A 19868-nucleotide genomic window follows, 5' to 3' on the forward strand; every position below is an offset into this window, starting at 1 on the left:
CCCCGCCCCGCCCCCCGATTGGCCACCGCCCGGACAGGGGGCGTGGCCTCCCGGCGGCGCGCGGAGTCCGAGCGGCGCCTATTGGGCGGCGGGCGCGGGGTGGGCGTGGCGAGGCGTGGCGCGGGCGCGGGGCGGCGGGAGCGCGGTGCAGCCGCCGGGCGGAGCGGAGCCGCCTTTCGCAGGGGCGCCCGGCGCGGAGGGAGCGGCCCGGGGGTGCCGGCCCGGAGGTACCGGCCGGGGGACGGGAAGGGGAAGGGCCGGGGGCAGGTTGTGCGGGCGGCGCGGTGTCGCGTTCCGGGCAAGGCGCCGGGGTTTGTCTAGGGAGCAAGCCCCGTTTGCGCGTAGTGGTGCTGGGCAGCTTGCGGGCGCCGTTCCGCAGCGGGCCGGCAGCGCGCAGCTCCCGGCAGCGGGGCGGCCCCGACGCTCGGGAAGCCCCGGGGGCGGGAGAGGGCTCGGCGGTGGAAGGGGGGCAAAAAAGCAGCGTGCCCCGGCCCTTGGCGGCACCGGCGGGCGCTGCTCGGCGCTGCCCGGGACTCTGCGCGGCACCGCAGCGTGGTGAGAGCGGGGATTGAAGTGCGATTTCTGGAAAGGCGGGGAGGAATTCCTCGCGTGCCGACTCAGGTCAGTAACCAAGCGCGCAGACACACATCCTGCTGCTCAGCCGTAAGGGGAGTGCTGCCCGCCTGCCCGCACGGGGCACTGGGAGGGGGAGATGCTCTCCTTCCTGGGTGGCTGCTGTCCTGTACCTATTCCGCGTTGGCACCGAGCTAGCCCGGGCTGCCTGAGCAAGTACCTTTAGGTGAGAGCCGCAGCCTCCTGCTGGAGGGCCCGAGGGCTTCTTAGGGCACTGGAAAGCGGCGGGTCACCGGGTTCGTGCTGATGACACAGCAAGGACAAGGACAGGCGTGCAGAGGGCTGCCCTGCTGCACTGCTTGAGCGGGTGCATGGACAGAGTGGGTGACAGGAAGGCGAAGGAGGCCGTTCTGGGAGTTTAGGGTTTTCCTTCCCTCCTCACTAAGCTGTTTGGATGCCCCCAGAGCTGGGCGGTACATGGAAGAGCTACAGCTGAACCTGAGCTACCAACTGCTGGCAGTGACAGCATCGGTCTGAGCTCCTCTAAAGCCACTGCTTGGCTGCTGCCATGCTCTGGCCCCACGTGCCAGAGGTACTGGGCACACCGAGCAGCAATGTGAGAAGCTCAGCACGGTTAGTCCGTACCCTGCTGGGATGGGTGCCATTTCTCAGCCAGAGGCCTGATGTGACAGCCGTTCCCAAAATGTCCAAGTGCTAAAGTAGGGTTGCCACGAGCGAGGCTGGGAGGGCACTGCCAGCCTGCCTGCCTTCCCGCGCCCCGATGGCTCAGCAGCTATCAGCATGCCTGGGAGGGAGGGAGAGGCAAGCTCTAATCAGGCAGGGAGAGGAGTGGAAGGATTTCTATTGCTCTAAATGCCTGCCCCGGGTACCAAGTGCCTGGATAAAAGGTGACCACCTCCTGCCGAGTGTGCTTTGTGAGGAGGAGCTCCTGTCAGCTCTGACTCCAGAAGAGGCTTCACAGCTGGCTGAACCAGGAAGGAGCGAGGTCTGGAGAGAGAGGAGGCTCCGAGCATTTGCCTGCTGAAGTCTGCCAGCAGATCTGCTCTCAACGCGCTCATCTCCGTGGGCCAGCCCTTGCATTTGGTATGCATTATGTATGCAGGGGACACCAAGACTGTCAGTTCGGGTTGACAGAAAGAACTGAAGAACCAGGTAGAACAGCTCACAACTTTGCGAGGCCTAAGCCTTAGATACAAACAGCCTTGAGAAACATACTCCAGACTCACTGATCCAGGAGCTTAGGACGAAATGCTCTGCCTGGCATGCATCAACATGGCTATTTATAATCACAAGTTAACAAGCGCTCATTGTTGAAAGATGTGGAGTTGAGTGAAGACAAAATAACATTTTTGCCTTTGAATGCCAATTGTATAAATTGGGTTAATATATTCACTGCATAGTATTTGATCACGTGCAAAACCAATGGATCTTGACCAAAAAGAAAATAAAACTTTGCCATGCCAGAAACTCCCATGTAAAGTAGAACACCAATAAAAGTGCATCTTCCCTCTCTCATTTAAATTGTATATGTTTCTGCCACAAGACGCATATGTGCATGTATCACTTGGTAAATAAGCACCATGATCCTGCTGATATCACAGAACAAACCTGAAGAAACAGGGAAAAATATATTTACCGAAATTAATCAAATAGATTAGAATTTATATTTTGATTTTTATATCGCATCACTGTTGTTCCTAAAGGCAGAGACGCTCACTTCACAGTAAAGGAGACTGCAGTAATAGTCAGATTCAGAAACTGTCATATGCAGTACTTCCATTCCAAAGCAAAGCTGAGCATTATTTGCAGTGAGTCACAATAGTAACAAAATCAGTTTGTGGGTGATTAGTCAAAGCAAGCATTATCTAGAAACTCAGGGCAGGATTAATCTCCCAAATGGTGGGATGAGGTAAGTCACCCTTACAGATGGCTGTTTCTCACTGCTGACTGAAAAGGGAGTGCAAAGATGCATAGAGTTATTTGTCTAAGCCTGGAGTTAAGCAATGTGAATCCTTCCTAGGATGGAGTTATCTTTTCTTAGTTAACTCATGGATTTTAAGTATGTAATGACTCAGAGGGATGGAGGAATACAAAGATATCCTCCCAGTGGAAGTGTGACATGTAATGGAAACTTGCTTTTCTTTCTTTTGCGTTTCAGGATTGTGTCCATCACCTGTCTATCCTGTTGTCCTTTTGCCCCACGCAGCAAGTCCCTGCCTATGGCAGGGGGGTTGGAACTAGATAATCTATGAGGTCCCTTCCAACCGAAGCCATTCTATGATACGAGAAGTCCAAAAGCACTCTATCCTACTTACAGGCCAAATAAATCCAATAGATAAAGCTCTCAGCTCAGTAGGGCTTGCACTCCTGTTTGAAAATGAGCTAGCTTGTGTGTGCTAGCTCTTCAGGCACTGTCTTTACATCTGGCAAAATGTTTTCATTTCCACTGGGATCTGGTGCATGGAAAACCCTAGAAATAGAGCTGTCTCAAGTACCATACTCACTTGAGAGCTTGGACCGTGCTTGTAAAATGCATAGAATAAAAGACACAGGAGAAGAGTTGGTCTCCGTGATCTGCAAGCATTAGGAATCAAGATTGGCGAGAGCAGGATAAACCGCTTGATTTATCCCAGTTGGTGTTGCTGGTGCCAAAAATTCTTTACAGCATTTTGTTGCATTTTGTGAGGAAGGGAATGGAGTCTGTCTTCTCTCCTGATAGCAAGTAATAAGTACTGAAACAATGGGTTCTTTGGGGCATTCCTTGGGCTGCTGCTGATTGTACCATACCCATGCATTCTTGCACATCTGGCAGCAGCACGCCCCCAGTAGCTCAGCATGCTGTCAGCTCATGGCGACCACCTCGTGACTACAGATTGCTGGCACAGTAGTGATCTCAGGAGAATGGGGCATGGGATCATTCTTGCAATCAGCCAGCTGAAGCCTGCTATCTTCCCCTCGCTTTTGCTTGAAAAAGCCAAAAAAAAAATCAGAAATTTCCTACTTCAGAGTTACAGAATCACAGAATCGAAGGGGTTGGAAGGGACCTCAAAAGATCATCGGCTCCAACCCCCCTGCCAAAGCAGGCTCCTTAGAGCAGGCTGCCCAGGTAGGCATCCAGACGTGCCTTGAATATCTCCAGAGAGGGAGACTCCACAACCTCCCTGGGCAGCCTGTTCCAGTGCTCCGTCACCCTCACCGTGAAGAAGTTCTTTCGCATGCTGGTGCGGAACTTCCTGTGCTCCATCTTGTGGCCATTGCCCCTTGTCCTGTCCCCACAAACCACTGAGAAGAGGTTGGCCAAAAAGTTGAGTTGGTTGCTCACTTCTTTGACTTCCTCTGAAGGTATTTTGTTATATTGCTACCGTCTCGCTGATGCTTTTGTTGTAAGTAGTCATATTGTAGTTAATTTTAAATTGCATTTCACACTGGAGAACACACACGAGTTGATGTTTAACATAAAAGAAATCCATCAAATCTGCTCTGTCCAAATCTGTCAGATCTGCTCTGGTACTTCAAGACCCTGAAAATTCACATCCTTACAGAGGGAAGTTGGAAGCCTCGCAATACTCCCTGTAGTTCAAGGGCATGATTCACCTTGGGATTGTCCTCTTTTAGTAACTTGTCAGCTTCTGTTCGCCTTACCGTGTTGGTATCCAAGCTGATCCCAGCAGCTTTTGAGTGAGTCTTGGAAAGATTGTCATGGAACAGACAGGGCTGGCAGAAGCCGTGCTGGCATTCTTGCAGTCTCAGACAATCCGTGTGCTGCAGAGGGTGTTGTCTTCGTGGATTAACTAGAAATCCCGATACTTGCACTCACAGAAGCCAGAGTTTCAGAAGTGCTGGCCACACAACACTTCTTGCTGAAAGCTATTTCTGCAGAGATGGTAATTTCATTCAGGTTCCCCCCAGGACTAAACCAGTGTCTTTATTTTGTGCAGGCTGTAGGGAAATTCTAAACATCCTGGTCTGCTCTAGAGAAAAAAAAATCTGGGGACTCAGAAGAATTGAATGATCTGTTTGTTAAATAGCTTAGGCAAGACATAAACAGCATGCAGCAACCTTGAACAGCTACTCTGTGGTTTCCCTTCCAGCCTTCTGAAGGGGTGATCTGGGGTGAAGGGCAAGACAAGAATGTAAATCATGATCATCCCCAAAATACCCGGCTCAGCATATTACCCTCTTTCTCTTCCCTTTCCCCTCCAGGTTCCAACGCTCCATGGCTGTAGGGACTCTGTCTAAGAAGGATGGGAAAAATTGTGGAGGCTGGTTCTATATATTAGTTATTCTACAAAATGCTAATAGAAACTAGGGCTACACACATCCCTGTGATCTCTGTGCTACCTCGTGATCTCTGAAATACCTCGCTTTAAGAGGAAATGACTCACTTTCTTGTGGATTGTTAGGCTTGAATAGTCTTGATGCATCACCATTAAACACAGAGGGAATTAGGTGCACTGAAAAATAGAACTTGCAACATAAAGCAGTTCTTTACTACAAACTGAATAGCAAAACATTTGCTTTTGCTTTGGAGTTACTTTTATCTATATTTAAAAACAAGAAAGAAAAAAACCCGGGTTGTATGAGAACAAGCGTGCAGAGGTGTAGGGAAGGGTGAGTGTGTTGCGTTCTACTTCCCTTTCAGCAGAGATCAGACTTTTCAGAATGATGTGTCTTGTAGCCGGAGGAACATGCAATAGGCAGCCGAAATGCAGCTGGGGCAATGGAGGAAGGGGTTGGCTTGCGTGGGTTTATTCATACAGCTGATGCTTTTTTTCTTCCCCACCCTTTTTTCTCCTTTTTGTCACGCACGGAGGATCAGCAGGAACAAACAGTAGAGCACTCTGTTTTGTTCCAAAAGTCTGCCTGAACTCTGGCCTAAAATGGCATTCTGGGGTGTGTGTATCTGTAACTGGTCCTCGGTGAGCGTGCTGTCAGAAATGGGACGCTTGCTCTGAAGACCGTGGGTGTTCTCCATGTGCCAGCAGGGTGCCTGTGCAGCGCTGCAGCCACGCTCGCTGGCCAGGACAGGTGGTGGGTGCTCCTAGCACCCTCCAGCTTCACAGTACAGCAACTCCACAGCAAGTAATGCACCCACGTATGCGGTACTTAGACCAGCCTGCCTCCTTTTATATGGGAATGCAGTTATACTGGTGAAAAGCAGAGTTGCAATGGAAGAGGTGACCGTATTAGAGGGCTTCCATTGCTGTAAACAGAGCCAGCCCAGCAGAGACCAAGCTGTTGCAAAGTGGGGACAGAAGCTTTGAAAACTTAAAAGGCAATAAACTCACATGAAGAGTGGTGAGGAGATGGCTCCTAACCCCAGTCTACATTAGAAGCTCCTCACCTGTGCATATGTTTGATGCTTGGCCTCATCCTGGCACAGTTTGCTCAGTGCACTTCATCACTTCCTTCTTTATTTTCCTCTCCTCAGAGTGAGCTGGAGATGGTGGACCACCTCGCAAACACTGAGATCAACAGCCAGCGCATCGCTGCTGTGGAAAACTGCTTTGGGGCTTCTGGGCAGCCCTTAGCTGTGCCAGGAAGAGTCCTTTTAGGAGAAGGGATTTTAACCAAAGAGTGCCGCAAGAAACCAAAGCCTCGCATATTCTTCCTTTTCAACGACATCTTGGTGTACGGGAGCATAGTGATTAACAAAAGGAAGTACAATTCCCAGCACATCATTCCCCTTGAAGATGTCACTTTGGAGACACTGCCAGACACCTTGCAGATGAAGAACCGCTGGATGATTAAAACCTCAAAGAAGTCCTTCGTGGTTTCTGCGGCCTCCCTGACGGAGCGGAAGGAGTGGATCAGCCATCTGGAGGAGTGCATCAGGCACCTGCTGACAAAGACAGGCAGGCAGCCCTCCACGGAGCACGCAGCCCCTTGGATCCCAGACAAGGCGACAGACATCTGCATGCGCTGCACGCAGACCAAGTTCTCCACCCTCACTCGAAGGCATCACTGCCGCAAGTGTGGCTTTGTCGTGTGCGGGGACTGCTCCAGGCAGAGGTTTTTGATGCCCCGGCTGTCCCCCAAGCCCCTGAGGGTCTGCAACCTGTGCTACAGGCAGCTGCTGGCAGAGCAGAAGAAGGAAGCGGAGGCTGATCGCCAGCAGCTGGAGCGGTACTGTTCTGCCATCCCAGGCTGCGAACCCTCCAGCGGTGATGACAGTGACAAATCCGACGACGACAAAGTTGACCAGTGGCCAGCAGACACGGAGTTTTATACCTCAGAAGTATCTTGGTCATCTTTCCATAGCTGACCTCCTTGGGAGTCAGCAGCATTGGGAAGCCAACTTCTGGCCTCCAATGCATGTCCTCCTTAGCATTTTCTGTGGAGGCCATGTCTAGGAAGGTGGATGTTGGTTCCTGTTTGTGCTGTCTGCGAGGGAACAAAGGGTCGGGGTGTTACCCCTAGTCATTCTGAGAATGTCTCACATGCAGAGAGTGACAGCCTAGTGAAGAGTCTTGGTCCAAATGAGTTCACCCTTCTGTGCCTTAGTATTCCTGTCTGCAAAAATAGAACAATACTATTATTTTTTTTTCTCAAATGCTTTGAGATTACCCTCAGGAGAAAAAGGAGCAAATCCTTGACTTAAACATGCTTGCCTGCCAGTGGTGAATTTCTCTTTCAGAGGCAAGGGGAGCTCCAGATGGCAATGCAGAAAACTGGTGCTTTTGCTTCCCATGATGCATTTTCTCAAGGAGAACGGAGAACTTCCAAGGCTGGCATTTTTCATAAGCATTAGATCTACTTCAGGTATTCTCATTGCAGGTGTGCAAACCTGACTGGATAGCCGCTTATCGGCGTGTGGTAAGATAGGCACGGACTTTGATTTCTACACCAAGGTTTCTGAACTTTGGAAACACTAAGGAAATGGTGCTGTGAAGGCAGAGAGGTCATACGATGCTCAATGCGAGCAGCCTTAGCAAAGTCCTGGAGCATTTGGCACTTTCGTATTAAAAAATATATATATACTTTTGGTGATACCAGGCAAGGAGGGAAGGAGGAGGGGAGGGGAAGAGGGACAGGTACATTTATAGAAAGGAGGGAAGGAGGAGGAAGCTTACTGCATTTGAATCAAGTGCAGAATCCCAGATCTCAACACCCAGCAGTTTCACCAGATTACCAGAACTTGATGACCTCAAGCCTACCACGTAAAAGGGTAGCCCAGTGAGGACTTGTTAAAAGTCTTCAAAAATCCAGGAAAATATCCCAAGTTAAGATCCTATGAGGTTCAGTATTTCAGCCTCTACTCCCTTCCTGAACAAGACCCCAAGGAACTGAACATTCATTTCCGTGCTCATCTCACTGTATCAGTATCACAAGTTCAAAGTTAAGGTCCTTAATGTGTCTTCAGGATTAGAACCCAAGCAGGTTATTTTGAGATGAACTTAAAAAGTTCAAATCGTTAGAAATGAACTGTGTTTATTCAAATATTCTATCATAATGTAGCATGGGAGTAAGTATACTGAGACAACAGCAATTATATTGCAGCAGACATTTCTACAAACTCAGTTATTATTTTAGTATATTTTTGTATTGTGTATCTTAAATTCTGGGAAAGGAACATAGCCGAGGGTACACTGCCAATGTTATAAACCATTTCCATACCAGTATCTGGTCCAAACACTGCATTGCATGTCAGCTGGCCAGAGTTATTTTATTTTTAAAAAATTTAAGCTCAAAATAATCATTTGTACTTTCTTTTGTAAACTGCCACTGTCCAATGAATTTGTATTACTTGACTGTGTGAATAAAGATATGGCCAACATAAAGAAGCCAGGAAAATACGTCACTGAAATGTGTTGTTATTTAACAGGAGTCTTAAACAAGGGATGGGATAGATGTGCTGATTCAAGCATGGCTAGCCAGCACAAAATCCAGCTCTTAGCAACTCTTTAACTATGGGATGAATGTTGTGCTTTTTTATTTACTACCTGAAGGTGAATACGTTCAAAAAAATTGCCAAATCTGATGCTTGCTTTCTGCTTACACCATTTTATCATCATCCAAGTCTTTCCAAGTGTTTTGCAATCCCCTGCAGTAGTCTATATTAATTGAAATAGTATTTTTCTGGTGGGGGCACAGCTTAGAGTGGATCAACAAACCTTATGACCTAAACAGATGTTTTTAAAAGTAATAAGTACACTGAGTTCTGTTTTTTCCATCCCTCTTCAAGTTTAGTTCATAATTCTGAGCAGCGGTGATTGTTTTTATAATGCCTGCCACCCACCAGAAGGGTGTATATGCTATGCAAACAGAAACTGACCTTAAAAATAAACAGCCATCAGAACAGTTCACGTGCCAAAAATAGCACGGTTGTTGAATCAGCATCCATAACTTAAGTTCCAATTCTGTATCCCTTAGGCAAAACTCTCAAGTTTCTTCCTAGTAATTGGCTCCAGAAATATATTCCAGTTTTGAATCTACTCCTTAGTCCTTTCAGAGATCAGCTTTTCTTTATCTTGCATGTCCAAAGGTCTTACTATTATCAGGCCCCAAAAGACCTATGAACTGTTTTTACCCACTAATGAAGGACAGTCACATTTCTTACAAATGCCTTCTTGTAGAGCAAGATCTTTTTGTAATCAGTGGCAAAAAATAAATGAAAGCCAGACGCTTTTTTTTGTGCATGATATAGTTCATGTCATTTCCCAAAATGCACAGACCTTCCAACAACTTACTTCCCCATTCCTTACAGAAGGAAGGTATGCAGAATGGTCAAAGGTAGAAAAGCTGTGACACCCTTGAGAATAAGGGCAACAAGCATGACACATGATGCTATTTTGAGTATCAGTCTGAACGTCGTGTTTTGGACCTGAGGTGCACATTACCATCTGCACTTCCATAGGCTTCTGACAGACATGCTGGCTTCCTGTACCTTAAAATGCTTTCTCACAAAGTTTTCCATTACTGCCAGACTGTCGGTCAGTGCTATTCTCAGCTACACAGCCATGCAGACAGAGCTTCAGGGTATCACACAGCTGCTGCTGCTGCAAGCCCTCACTGTACCGAAGTGAGGGCAGGGAGACCCAGAAAGGCTGGGGCTGCTGCAGATTTGGGAAAAACACTTCACGCAGAAGACCTAAGAAACCTAGCAACTATTGTGGTAAAAGGAGCCTGCCGAGGAAAACATGAGGAAATTTAAACGAGGTCTCTTTTTCTTTCCCTTCTCCTTTAATTTTATTACCCAAGCTTGGGAGCTCAACACTGGGATTAGAGCCTGAGACTCCTGGCATCTGGCCTGCTGAACACATGGGTTTTACATCATGGGCTGTGCTATTACAGCAGTCCGTCTTGGAGTTTTCCAGCCTGATTCTATCTCCAGTGCATTAATGGGGCATTTCCTTTTTTTTTTTTTTTTTGAGCTAAATAAATCTGTTACCAGGAATTCATTAAAGTCTGCAAACCCAGCAGGAGGGAGACCAGCAGCCTGAATGCTCAGTTCAAAAAAACACATACAGGTGGGGGATTTGTGGAGTCCCATCTTCTTCCTAAAAGACTCCCAAATGTGATGTGTGGGGATCAGTTGCAAGAAGGATTTCCTTGCTCAGCCTACTGCCTGAAGGTGTCAAAACCCATGTAGCTCAGCACTGTACAGCCATCCCCACTGTGCACCAACCTGGGCACTTGCCTGACACTGGGGTAAGCTAGTTCAGGAAATGAGACTGGCTGAAAGCTGGTCTTTCCATTCCTCGAGCCAAACCTGGAACCCAGTCACTTTTAGAAAAATGCAAGAGATTTTTGGCCCTCAACAAAATCATTGCTTTTCAGCTGGGCACACGAGGCAGAGGACAGTCCCCATAGCTGTCAGGAGCAAGAGGAACATTGGTGCACTGAACAAGGAAAACAAAACTCGAATGTTAACATCAGACCTGCTGAAACTGCTGGGGATTTTCCAACAAAGTGACAGAAAAACAGTTATGGCTATGCTATGATGAAATCCACATCAGCTCTCCAAAGTCCATGGGAAGGAGGAAGAGACACTACTGCAGCAGCCGGTCACAAAAGCAGAATGAAGGTAACGGGGAGATTTGAACTGTGAATAAACCGAAAAGAAAGGATCAAAGAGCTTCGGTGAAAAATGTGTGCTCAGCCTCCCCGGAGGCACAGCCAAGGAACACCACAAGCCCCAGAGCACAGTGCTGACTCAGCACAACTTACAAACATCTGAAGGCAGCGCGATGAAGCGAGCCAGCTTCGCAGTCAAATTCTTGCTGCAAGTTACTCAAATAGTCAGTTTTTATCCAGGCAGGAATTCTGGCTCTGCCACAGCCCATGGCCAATTCCATCCCACTACAACTGCAAGGCAGGTTTTCATTTTCCTCAGCTTGGGATTTTTGGTTAACAGAAGGAACTAACAAACACAGATGGCCCCAACCACAGCAGAGCCTTAAAGTGACACATCTCAAACTAAAAACAGAGGCTTCTGTTTCTGACTCTTTCTGCTCCAAGCCTTGGACTTTTAAGAAAAGTGTTAGTAGAAAGGGGATGTTAACCTATGTTTACTGTCACTTCCACGGTGGACACAGTATTGCAAAACAGCTCCAAGAAGACTCTTGGCCAACCAACCATGACCTGAGCACTGGAGGTGCTCTCCCGACCATCTGGGGAGGAGTGCTCAGCTCCCGTGAAGCCATGCACTGAGGGCACAACCAACAGCCAGGCCTGGTTTATGCTCTGTGTCACACATGGCGGAAAGCACAGTGTGGCATGCATGTACAGGAAAGAGCCTTTCCTGCCCATGCACTTGTTCGTGGAACCTCAAAAGAGAAACAGCTGTCAGTGCTGTGATCTCGAGACTGCAACCGAAGGAGAAAAGGCATGCAGGGAAAAAGTATCAAATACCAAGTAACACCGAGCAGCTCCCTTTGAAGCTGGCATTTGACTTCATTTCCAGTCAGGCCCAGCAATGACAATAAACCATGAGAAAGTTTTCTGTAAGCCTCTGAGAGAGACGTTGGCGGCCAACGGCAAGTTACACAATCTCCCCCATTTGTTATTACAGGAAGGAGGGGAGCTAAATATGAGAGGTTCTGCTTTAAGAGGGCTCTCACACAGTGCTTCTCCTGAGGGGAGGGAGGAATGTGCCGGGCAGAGCAGCCACTGCCCAGCGATGAAGCCCTGGCACCACCCTAGGGCTCACTGGCAGTGCCGCACGGCCCCTCGTTGCTTCAAGGAATGCCTTGTTTGTATTTCACCAGAGCATATTTGGGCTTTATATTTTTGTCCTAAAAACAATGTGAGTGTTTCAGTGAGAACTTTAGAAAAACAGGATTTGAGAAAGGAAAAGCATTAACCCAAGGCCAGACAGGCTTCTTTTCCTCTGACAGAGAACAACAAGAAAGAAAAGGTCACATGCAGCTTTTATCAGGAGGGTCACATATAAGGTAAAAATAGACACCGTAGCGGTTTCACGTCTCAAGACTCTTCCAGAGATGCCAGAGGGAAAAATAACGGTGGCACCGAGGCCTCTCAGCAGACTTGTTCCCACTCCCATCGAAGCCCACTGATGGAGCACACCTATGAGGAGGCGGCCCTCACATAACCGCCTCCCTGCCACGGCCATGCTGACGCGGCACAGCCGAGTTGCCAGCCGGGGCTGAGGACACGGCTGGGGTGAGCGTGTGGTGGCGGACCCCTCTCAGCGACCTGCTGCAGCAGCACCTTTCCCCACATGTGACACGCTGCCTCGAGCCTTACCAGAGCCACAGGGCAAGCCCGGTGCCTGGCTCTTCAGGGCAGGAAAGCAGCACTTAGAGCAGCACCCACTAATTGACCTGACAGCCTGAATGGCTCAGATAACATACTGCAAGACGGTAAACCAAAACCACAGACCAGAACAACCAGCACCAAGGTCACTGCACCCGAGTCGCAACTACTTCATTTCCATCAGTCTATCTTCAAGAATGTTTACTCAGCAGCAAGTTTCAGATAAACCAGAGTTTCTAGCTCCTTCCAGGCTCAAGCAACCTTGTTTACAGAATGGCCTCTAAAGGCCAGGCAGTCCAGCAAGAGATTTTACTGCGCACAGCTTTCTTAGCCAGCAGGTATTTTGTACATTGCTTTAGGATTTTGCATGCCCTCTGTGCTCCCCCCATCTCCTCCGCAGGACTGGGGACAAGCACGCTTGCCCAGCCTCGGCAGCAGCCTAACACGCAATATCATCAGAGGCACGACAGCAGAGCTCCCAAGCCACCGCTGCCCCAGCACCTCTCCGGCAGCAGGAGGAAGCTCCACACCACTTGCAGGTGTGTTTCTTCTCAGAGGAGATGCTGTTTTTCACTGGCTTGGCAGGATCCACCTGCTCTCCCTGCCACACTCCTAGCACAGCTGATGTTATTTAATCACAACAGTGGAGCTGAGGGAGCAGTGGAGCCATGCATTAACTCTGCAAGGGCCTCTGCAGCGGAGCTTTCTGCTGTGGTTCTCAAAGGGAGGACACATTCACCCCCAAACCTGAACAGAGATGGGCCAGTGTCAATGGCACTGGTCCTATGGCCATGGGAGGGCTTGGCCTGCAGGGTTTCAGGCTGCTTCCATGTTTGTTCTTTCTCCTTGTACCAGGTAAATACAAGATGCACAGGCCAGCAGGCTGAGCAAACCCATATATCTGTGCTAGGTCCCAACAGACACTTGGGATGTCACACAATGCAGCCATCTGTTTGCACAGAAGCAGCCTTAATGATGAGAGGTTCTCCAAAACCCAACTGATAAAGAGCTATGGTGTTAATGAACAGAGGATGACAAATAGAGACTGTCATGCCTTGCTGTTTCAAGACTTCAGCAGTACCACGGGTGTTCCTATAATACAGCAGTTAGAGGTATGATAGAAAAACACTATCAGTAGATGTACAGCATGGATTTTCCTACTATTGTTATCTCTGCACCACGGTGGAATAAAATTGGTTCAAACTGGCCACTAGAAATGCTAGTCGAAACTAGCCCTGGATTTTTTTGTTCAGACACCCCCACCAACTCACAGAGCTTCTATATCTGCTTATTACTTGCCCTCGGCTGTAGAGTTCCACTGGCTCATTTTTGTCTCACTCCCTTGGAATGAAGCAGGAGGCACAAAGAGAGATGGGAAATTTTCTAGCACAAGCCCAGCCCCCAGAACCTCCTATTGTAGAGGCACTGCAGGACTACAACATGCCCATGGAGCTTGTTTTCTAGCACAGAGCCTCAAGAAGTGAGACCAAGATTTCTGAAATGGCACTTCCTAACATTAGATATCTTGGTACATGGCAGAGCCACTGAGTTACAGACTTGCTATATGTGACCACAGCAGGATTATTCAGATTTGAAGCATACTCCCTAGGCACGTGTTACCTCATAAAAATGAGATCTGTGATGCAGCTAGTGTAGCTGCCAGAGCAAGGGCAGTCCCTCATATCATGCCTCTGTTCCTCAACCTCACCCCTTACATGAGCTTCAACTTTGCAAGCATGCTGGCAATCACTAACAAAGCATTCAACATTTTAAGCTGACATTCTCTTTCTCTCCTCAGGGTCATGCAATAACCAAAGTCCAGCACATGACCGTATTGCAGAATGAATTCTAAAAGACGTATTTGTCATTTTACACATTGCAAGTTAGAGACAGATTCTGGTAAAATAGAGTTATTCCTCTACACAGCTTCCCCCATTTCAGTATCCTCACCACTCAGGAGAATCATCTGGGAAATTCACGAATCATGCACGGAGACCATAAGGACTGCAACTCCTCTTCCACTTGGGAGATGGGGGAAGAGTCCTGTATTGGAAGCAAACAGAGGAGCAAGTCATTAATCTAAGCATGAGCCATGCAGCTCCCGCAAGACACACTTCCACAGGCAGTTCAAGAACCAGATGTGGTAATAACAGCTGTTTTGACCAAAACAGACTGATCTACCTCCAGTACTGTTCTGCCTCCCACCCAGGAGCACTTGAACTTTCTCCTCCCTGCCTGTCCTCTCCCACCCACTCCTCCAGCAGAATTTGTCTCTTGTGTTTTGGAGGCTGAACTTTCCTGGAGACAAACTCACACAGCTATATGGCCCCTGGAATGTATGCTGGAATGTGGAAAATAACACTGTGCTTTAGGAAGTTAGGTGTCTGGCAGAATTTGTCTCTTACATTTATGTGAGGCTCATTCAGCTATATCTGTGAGTGGAGAGTTTGCTGCAGTTTCTGGAAGAATAGCAAAACGGGTAAAGAGAGGGAGCTTTTTTATATACACTTTAAATTAGTTCTGTGAGAACACTTTAACATTTAAAAAGAAGTGTGAAGAACTGTTCAATCAGCATATGGCCCATATGTAATGTCTCTCTCTAAAACAACTTTCCCTTCTGCAAAACAAAGCAACAGCCTGACAGTATTTTAACATAACTTCCACTGAACTTGGGTATGAATCAAACGAGCTTTGCTTCTTTAAAAATACCGTCTAATGACTTTGATTCTGGTGGCACAGAGGCATTTTCTTGTTGGTGAAAACAATAAAGGCATTTGTTTTAATCTTTAAGTTGATAATGCAGTTTTGAGAAGATGAAATATCTGACTGCAACTGACTAAGAAAGGTTAGGTTTTCCTAATTGCTTGTTTATACACTGGAAAGTTTTCAGGGAGGAAGGCTCCGCTCCTGAGAAGGAATAACAAGCACAAAGGCAAATGGGCAGGTCTTCCCCTGTTACAGGAAAAACATTTTAAACAATATTAAGTGTGCTGCACTGTTTTCAGAATGTGATTTCTTTGGCAGCACGTGTCATATTTTACTTGCAGTAGCACATATGTTGCCACAACACTACAGAAATTGTATGCTAGCATGTGTTTGGGATAACATATCTAAGTAGTCTTAATGAACCAGAGCCGCTGTTCACCTACCCAAAAATTGTTAAGGACAGCGTGTAGCAAGCAACCACAGAGTGATACTTCCACTCTTTTAGTCTCTTGACAACCGGTGGTTGAAAGCTTCTTAAGCCAGTGTTTGATTCTGGACTTGTGTGTTTAATAGTCCTTGCTGGCCCTCTCTACCATAAATCTGCCAAAAGAAAAATGTGTTCAAAAAGTGATTAGGCATCTAGACATCCTGTGTCAATTAGTTCCACAATTCACTTTTCCACCGTGTGAAAAAACACTTCCTTTTAGCTCAATCATTTCAATGGGTACACCCTGACTTCTATGCAATGTTATTTTTCTTCTTGTTCTTCTCTGTACCATTCATAGCCTTTACTAAAGCTCCCTCCATTAGTGTCTTTTCCAGGTTGAACAGTTTCAGACTTCAAAATCTCTTTACTCAGATGCACTTCCATACCACGTTATCCTTCTCTGAATCTCTTCTAGCTCTATAATGTTCTTTTTGTCTCAAGAAGGACTAATCAGAGACAGTCAAGCAGACTGTACAGAGTGCTCAAAATGTGGTTGCAACCTGGGTTTATTCAGTGACATAACAATGTTTACTGCCTTTTTCTCGGTGTTCTGCCGGGTCCTGCACCTGGGACGGGGAAACCCTGGCTATACGTACAGACTGGGCGACGAGACGCTGGAGAGCAGCCTAGAAGAGAGGGATCTGGGGGTCGTGGTAGACAGCAAGTTGAATATGAGCCAGCAGTGTGCCCTGGCGGCCAGGAGGGCCAACCGTGTCCTGGGGTGCATCAAGCACGGCATTGCTAGTAGGTCAAGGGAGGTGATTGTCCCGCTCTACTCTGCGCTGGTGCGGCCTCACCTTGAGTACTGTGTGCAGTTCTGGGCACCACAGTATAAAAAGGACATGAAACTGTTGGAGAGTGTACAGAGGAGGGCTACGAAGATGGTGAAAGGCCTGGAGGGGAAGACGTACGAGGAACGGCTGAGGTCACTGGGCCTGTTCAGCCTGGAGAAGAGGAGGCTGAGGGGAGACCTCATCACAGTCTACAACTTCCTCGTAAGGGGGTGTCGAGAGGCAGGAGACCTTTTCTCCATTAACACCAGTGACAGGACCCGCGGGAACGGGGTTAAGCTGAGGCAGGGGAAATTTAGGCTTGACATCAGGAGGGGGTTCTTCACAGAGAGGGTGGTTGCACACTGGAACAGGCTCCCCAGGGAAGTGGTCACTGCACCGAGCCTGTCTGAATTTAAGAAGAGATTGGACTGTGCACTTAGTCACATGGTCTGAACTTTTGGGTAGACCTGTGCGGTATCAAGAGTTGGACTTGATGATCCTTAAGGGTCCCTTCCAACTCAGGATATTCTATGATTCTATGATTCTATGATTCTTCCTCATCTGGCCTTTCTATTTGCCTTCTGATCTGCTGCTGAGCACTAAGCTTATATTTTCACAAATCTGTCCACAGTGACCTCAGGCTCTTTCCTGAGAGGAAATAGGTCTTTCAGAGATCAGCATTATGACTATATAATCAGGGTTATCTTTCTTCAATGGATGTTTATCAATACTAAACAATACCTACCATTCTACTGATCAGTCACTCAAGTTCATGCTAGCAGTAGACGCAGACAGAAGATAGCAGACACTGGAGTACTTGGAGCAGATGATTTAGCTGTGCAGAAAGGCATTGAAATCCTGCAGTTAAAATAGAGCTTGTGCACTCTTACTTGACAGGTCAGCACAGCACCAGCACTCAGCGTGACCCTGGTTTCTGTTGTGACCAGTACACACACAATACTAATAATTACTAATAATAAGTACAATAAAGCACCATTAGCACACAAAATGGGGCTCTTCAATTAAGCATAGCACAGTGCCCAGGTTTAACTTAGGTTCCAGTGGCACTGGGACCACATCTACCAGACAGTGTTAAGAGATGGGTGTACATAAATGGAAATGAACTACTGCAAAACACTGGAGCCACTTTGTTAAACACTTGGCATTGTGCTGCTTTGCATGAATATTTGAGGTTCCCCAAGTTGTGCCAAAACTAACCAAAAGAAATAGGACAGCTTTGAAGTTGGCTTAGTTGTTGGGGTGTCAAGGATATAAGCAAAGAATAGTTGGTTAATTGATTTCCTGAATCTAATCATCCTGTTTTGTTTTATTGCATAACAATATAGTACAGTTAAATTACGCATAGAAAAATACATACCTTTGTCACAAGGCTACTTGGCAGATTAATTAGTATCGCTAGAGCACTTTGAAGATGTAAAGCGCTACAAGAGAGCTCCTTATTATCCTCATTGCTACTTATCATTAGTGGTACAAAGTGAAAGCTCATCTTTGACCTTTACTCAAGTGGGATGTGCTACAGCCGCTGTCAACAGCCCAAGTCCCACAGGGCCTGGGCTGGGGACACAAAAGACTGAAGGAAGGATTAGACTCAGCAGCCGCACAAGCTCCTATAAACTTCAGAGGCTGAAGAAAGCCTCAAGTACACAAATGTCTGCCAGGCAATGCAAGACTGTTCAATGTGGTTATAGAACGAATATTTTTATATACAGATTCCTGGAGAAAATGGCTGGGAAAAAGCAAGCAATCCCCTTTTATGGAAACCAACAAAAACAGATCCAATTAGGGTCATAATTAGGGTAACAGTTAGGGTCAGAAAGAGAGAAAGCGCAGAGTCCTGTTGTGAGTGGGGTTGTGTAAAGGCTGCCAAAGGAAGTGGAGGTCTACCAAAAGGCTTCCGTTGTGAGCACTATTTCATGTGAGACTTAAGTGGGGCTGTTGTTGGGTTAGGGTCATAATTAGGGTTAGAAGGCTTCTTAGGCCTCCAGAAGGTCCTAGAGAGCACTGGAGGGCCACAGGAGGCCTCAAGGGTGCACTGGGAAGCCTCTAGAGCATTCTAGAGTGCACTAGGGGTCACTGGAAGATAGTCAGGGGGAGCTGGAGTGCACTGGGTGGCCGTAGTAGACCTGTGGAGGATCTAGAGTGGAGCAAAGGGCCACTGGAGGCCTCCAGTGAGAACTGGGAGGCATTTGTTTCCTGTGGAGGACAGCAGGGAGCCCTTTGAGGCCTCTAGCTTGTACTGGAGCTCTCTGGGGGACCCTGGGTAGCCTTGCATGTTCCCTAGAGCACACTGAAGAGCCCTGAGAGGTCTCCAGGGAGTGTTAGAGCACACCTAGGACCACTGGGAGGATTTCAGGGTGTGCAAGACTCCACTGGGAGGCCCTGGAAGAATGTAGGGTGCACTGGGAGGCTTCTAGTGCTCTCCAGAGTGCACTGGGGAGAACTGGATGGCCTCTAAGAGTATCCTAGAGGAAACTGGGTGTGGGTTGGGAAGAATTTGGATGTGACAGAGGGCACTTGGAAGCCCTGGGAGGCCTGCAGAGGACACTAGAGCACACTGAGGGCCATCAGAGGCCTGAAGGCTGTACTGGGGGGCCTCTAGGGCATCCTAGAGGACACTAGGGGCCACTGTGAGGATTTCAGAGGAAACTAGAGTGCACTGTGTGCTCCTGCTAGACACGCACAGTCTCTAGGGTGGACTGGAGATTGATGGGAGGCATGTAGTGAGCACTGGAAGGCCTTTAGGGCACCTTAGAGGACACTGGAGAGAGCCTCGCAAGGCCTCTAGCTGGCATTAGAGCAACCTGTGGGACCTTGGGAGGCCTTCAGGGTGCCCTAGAGAGCACTAGAGAGCCCTGCGAGGTCTCCAGAGGGCAGTAGACTACAGCAAGGGGCCTGGGAGGCCCCAGGGTGCGGGAGGAGGCTCCGAGGGCACCCAGGATGCAGTGGAGTGCACTGGCAGGCCTCCAGGCCGCACTGGGTAACCAGTAGCAGATGCTAGAGTGCACTGGGAGTGTTGGGAGGCCTGTAGGGGGCACTAGGGCACAGCACGGGGCACTGTAGGGGACTGTAGAGAGCACTGGAGAGTACCCCAATGCCTTCAGGGGGTGCTAGAGGACACTGCAAGGCCCTGCCAGTCTTTCAGAAGGTCCTAAGAGAGAGCTTCAGGGCCACAGGAGTCCTCAAGGCTGCACGAGGTGGCCAGGGAAGCCAATGGCATCCTGGCTTGTATCAGGAATAATGTAACCAGCAGGACCAGAGAGGTGATCAGCCCCCTGTACTCTGCTCTGGTGAGGCCGCACCTCGAGTACTGTGTTCAGTTTTGGGCCCGTCACTGCAAGAAGGACATCAAGGCCCTGGAACATGTCCAGAGGAGGACTACAAAGCTGGTGAAGGATCTGGAACACAAGTCCTGTGAGGAGCAGCTGAGGGAACTGGGGTTGCTTAGTCTGGAGGAGGCTCAGGAGGGATGTTGTTGCTCTCTACAACCACCTGAAAGGAAGTTGTGGGGAGCTGGGGGTCATTCTCTTCTCATAGGTAACTCGCAATAGGACTAGAGGGAATGGCCTCAA

The 19868-nt window shown here is 48.3% G+C and overlaps 2 protein-coding genes across 11 annotated transcripts in view; one reads left to right on the top strand and one right to left on the bottom strand.

Moving 5' to 3' along the window:
* The window catches only part of LOC106039568 (protein C19orf12-like), an 81802-nt gene that overhangs the window by 50000 nt on the left and 11934 nt on the right, over positions 1-19868 (bottom strand). For 4 of the 8 annotated variants that reach the window (XR_010834583.1, XR_010834581.1, XR_010834582.1 and 1 more), the window contains exons 1-3: positions 17024-17117; positions 15462-15618; positions 14263-14355 (exon numbers count right to left, since the gene is read on the bottom strand). The gene's annotated coding sequence lies outside the window, so the exon portion shown is untranslated. Of the gene's footprint in view, positions 1-14262; positions 14356-15461; positions 15619-17023; positions 17118-19868 lie in introns of those variants that run through there. The other 4 variants (XR_010834575.1, XR_010834577.1, XR_010834576.1 and 1 more) reach the window with 2 other exon arrangements.
* Positions 122-12561, top strand: PLEKHF1 (pleckstrin homology and FYVE domain containing 1). Of its 3 annotated transcripts, none has more exons than XM_048073308.2 (2): positions 122-227; positions 6026-12561. In XM_048073308.2, exon 2 carries the CDS (start codon positions 6038-6040, stop codon positions 6857-6859), a length of 822 nt encoding a protein of 273 aa, XP_047929265.1. In that variant the 5' UTR covers positions 122-227; positions 6026-6037; the 3' UTR covers positions 6860-12561. The 3 variants fall into 3 exon arrangements, with proteins under 3 accessions (XP_047929265.1, XP_013042281.1, XP_047929266.1); XM_013186827.3 differs by lacking the exon at positions 122-227 and adding an exon at positions 256-621; XM_048073309.2 differs by lacking the exon at positions 122-227 and adding an exon at positions 643-1677.

Source organism: Anser cygnoides, chromosome 12 (genome assembly GCF_040182565.1).
Source record: "Anser cygnoides isolate HZ-2024a breed goose chromosome 12, Taihu_goose_T2T_genome, whole genome shotgun sequence".
Classification (NCBI taxonomy): domain Eukaryota; kingdom Metazoa; phylum Chordata; class Aves; order Anseriformes; family Anatidae; genus Anser; species Anser cygnoides.

Coding starts and splice junctions, on each gene's coding strand:
- PLEKHF1 (XM_048073308.2), top strand. CDS start 6,038: ATGGTGGACCACCTCGCAAACACTGAGATCAACAGCCAGCGCATCGCT.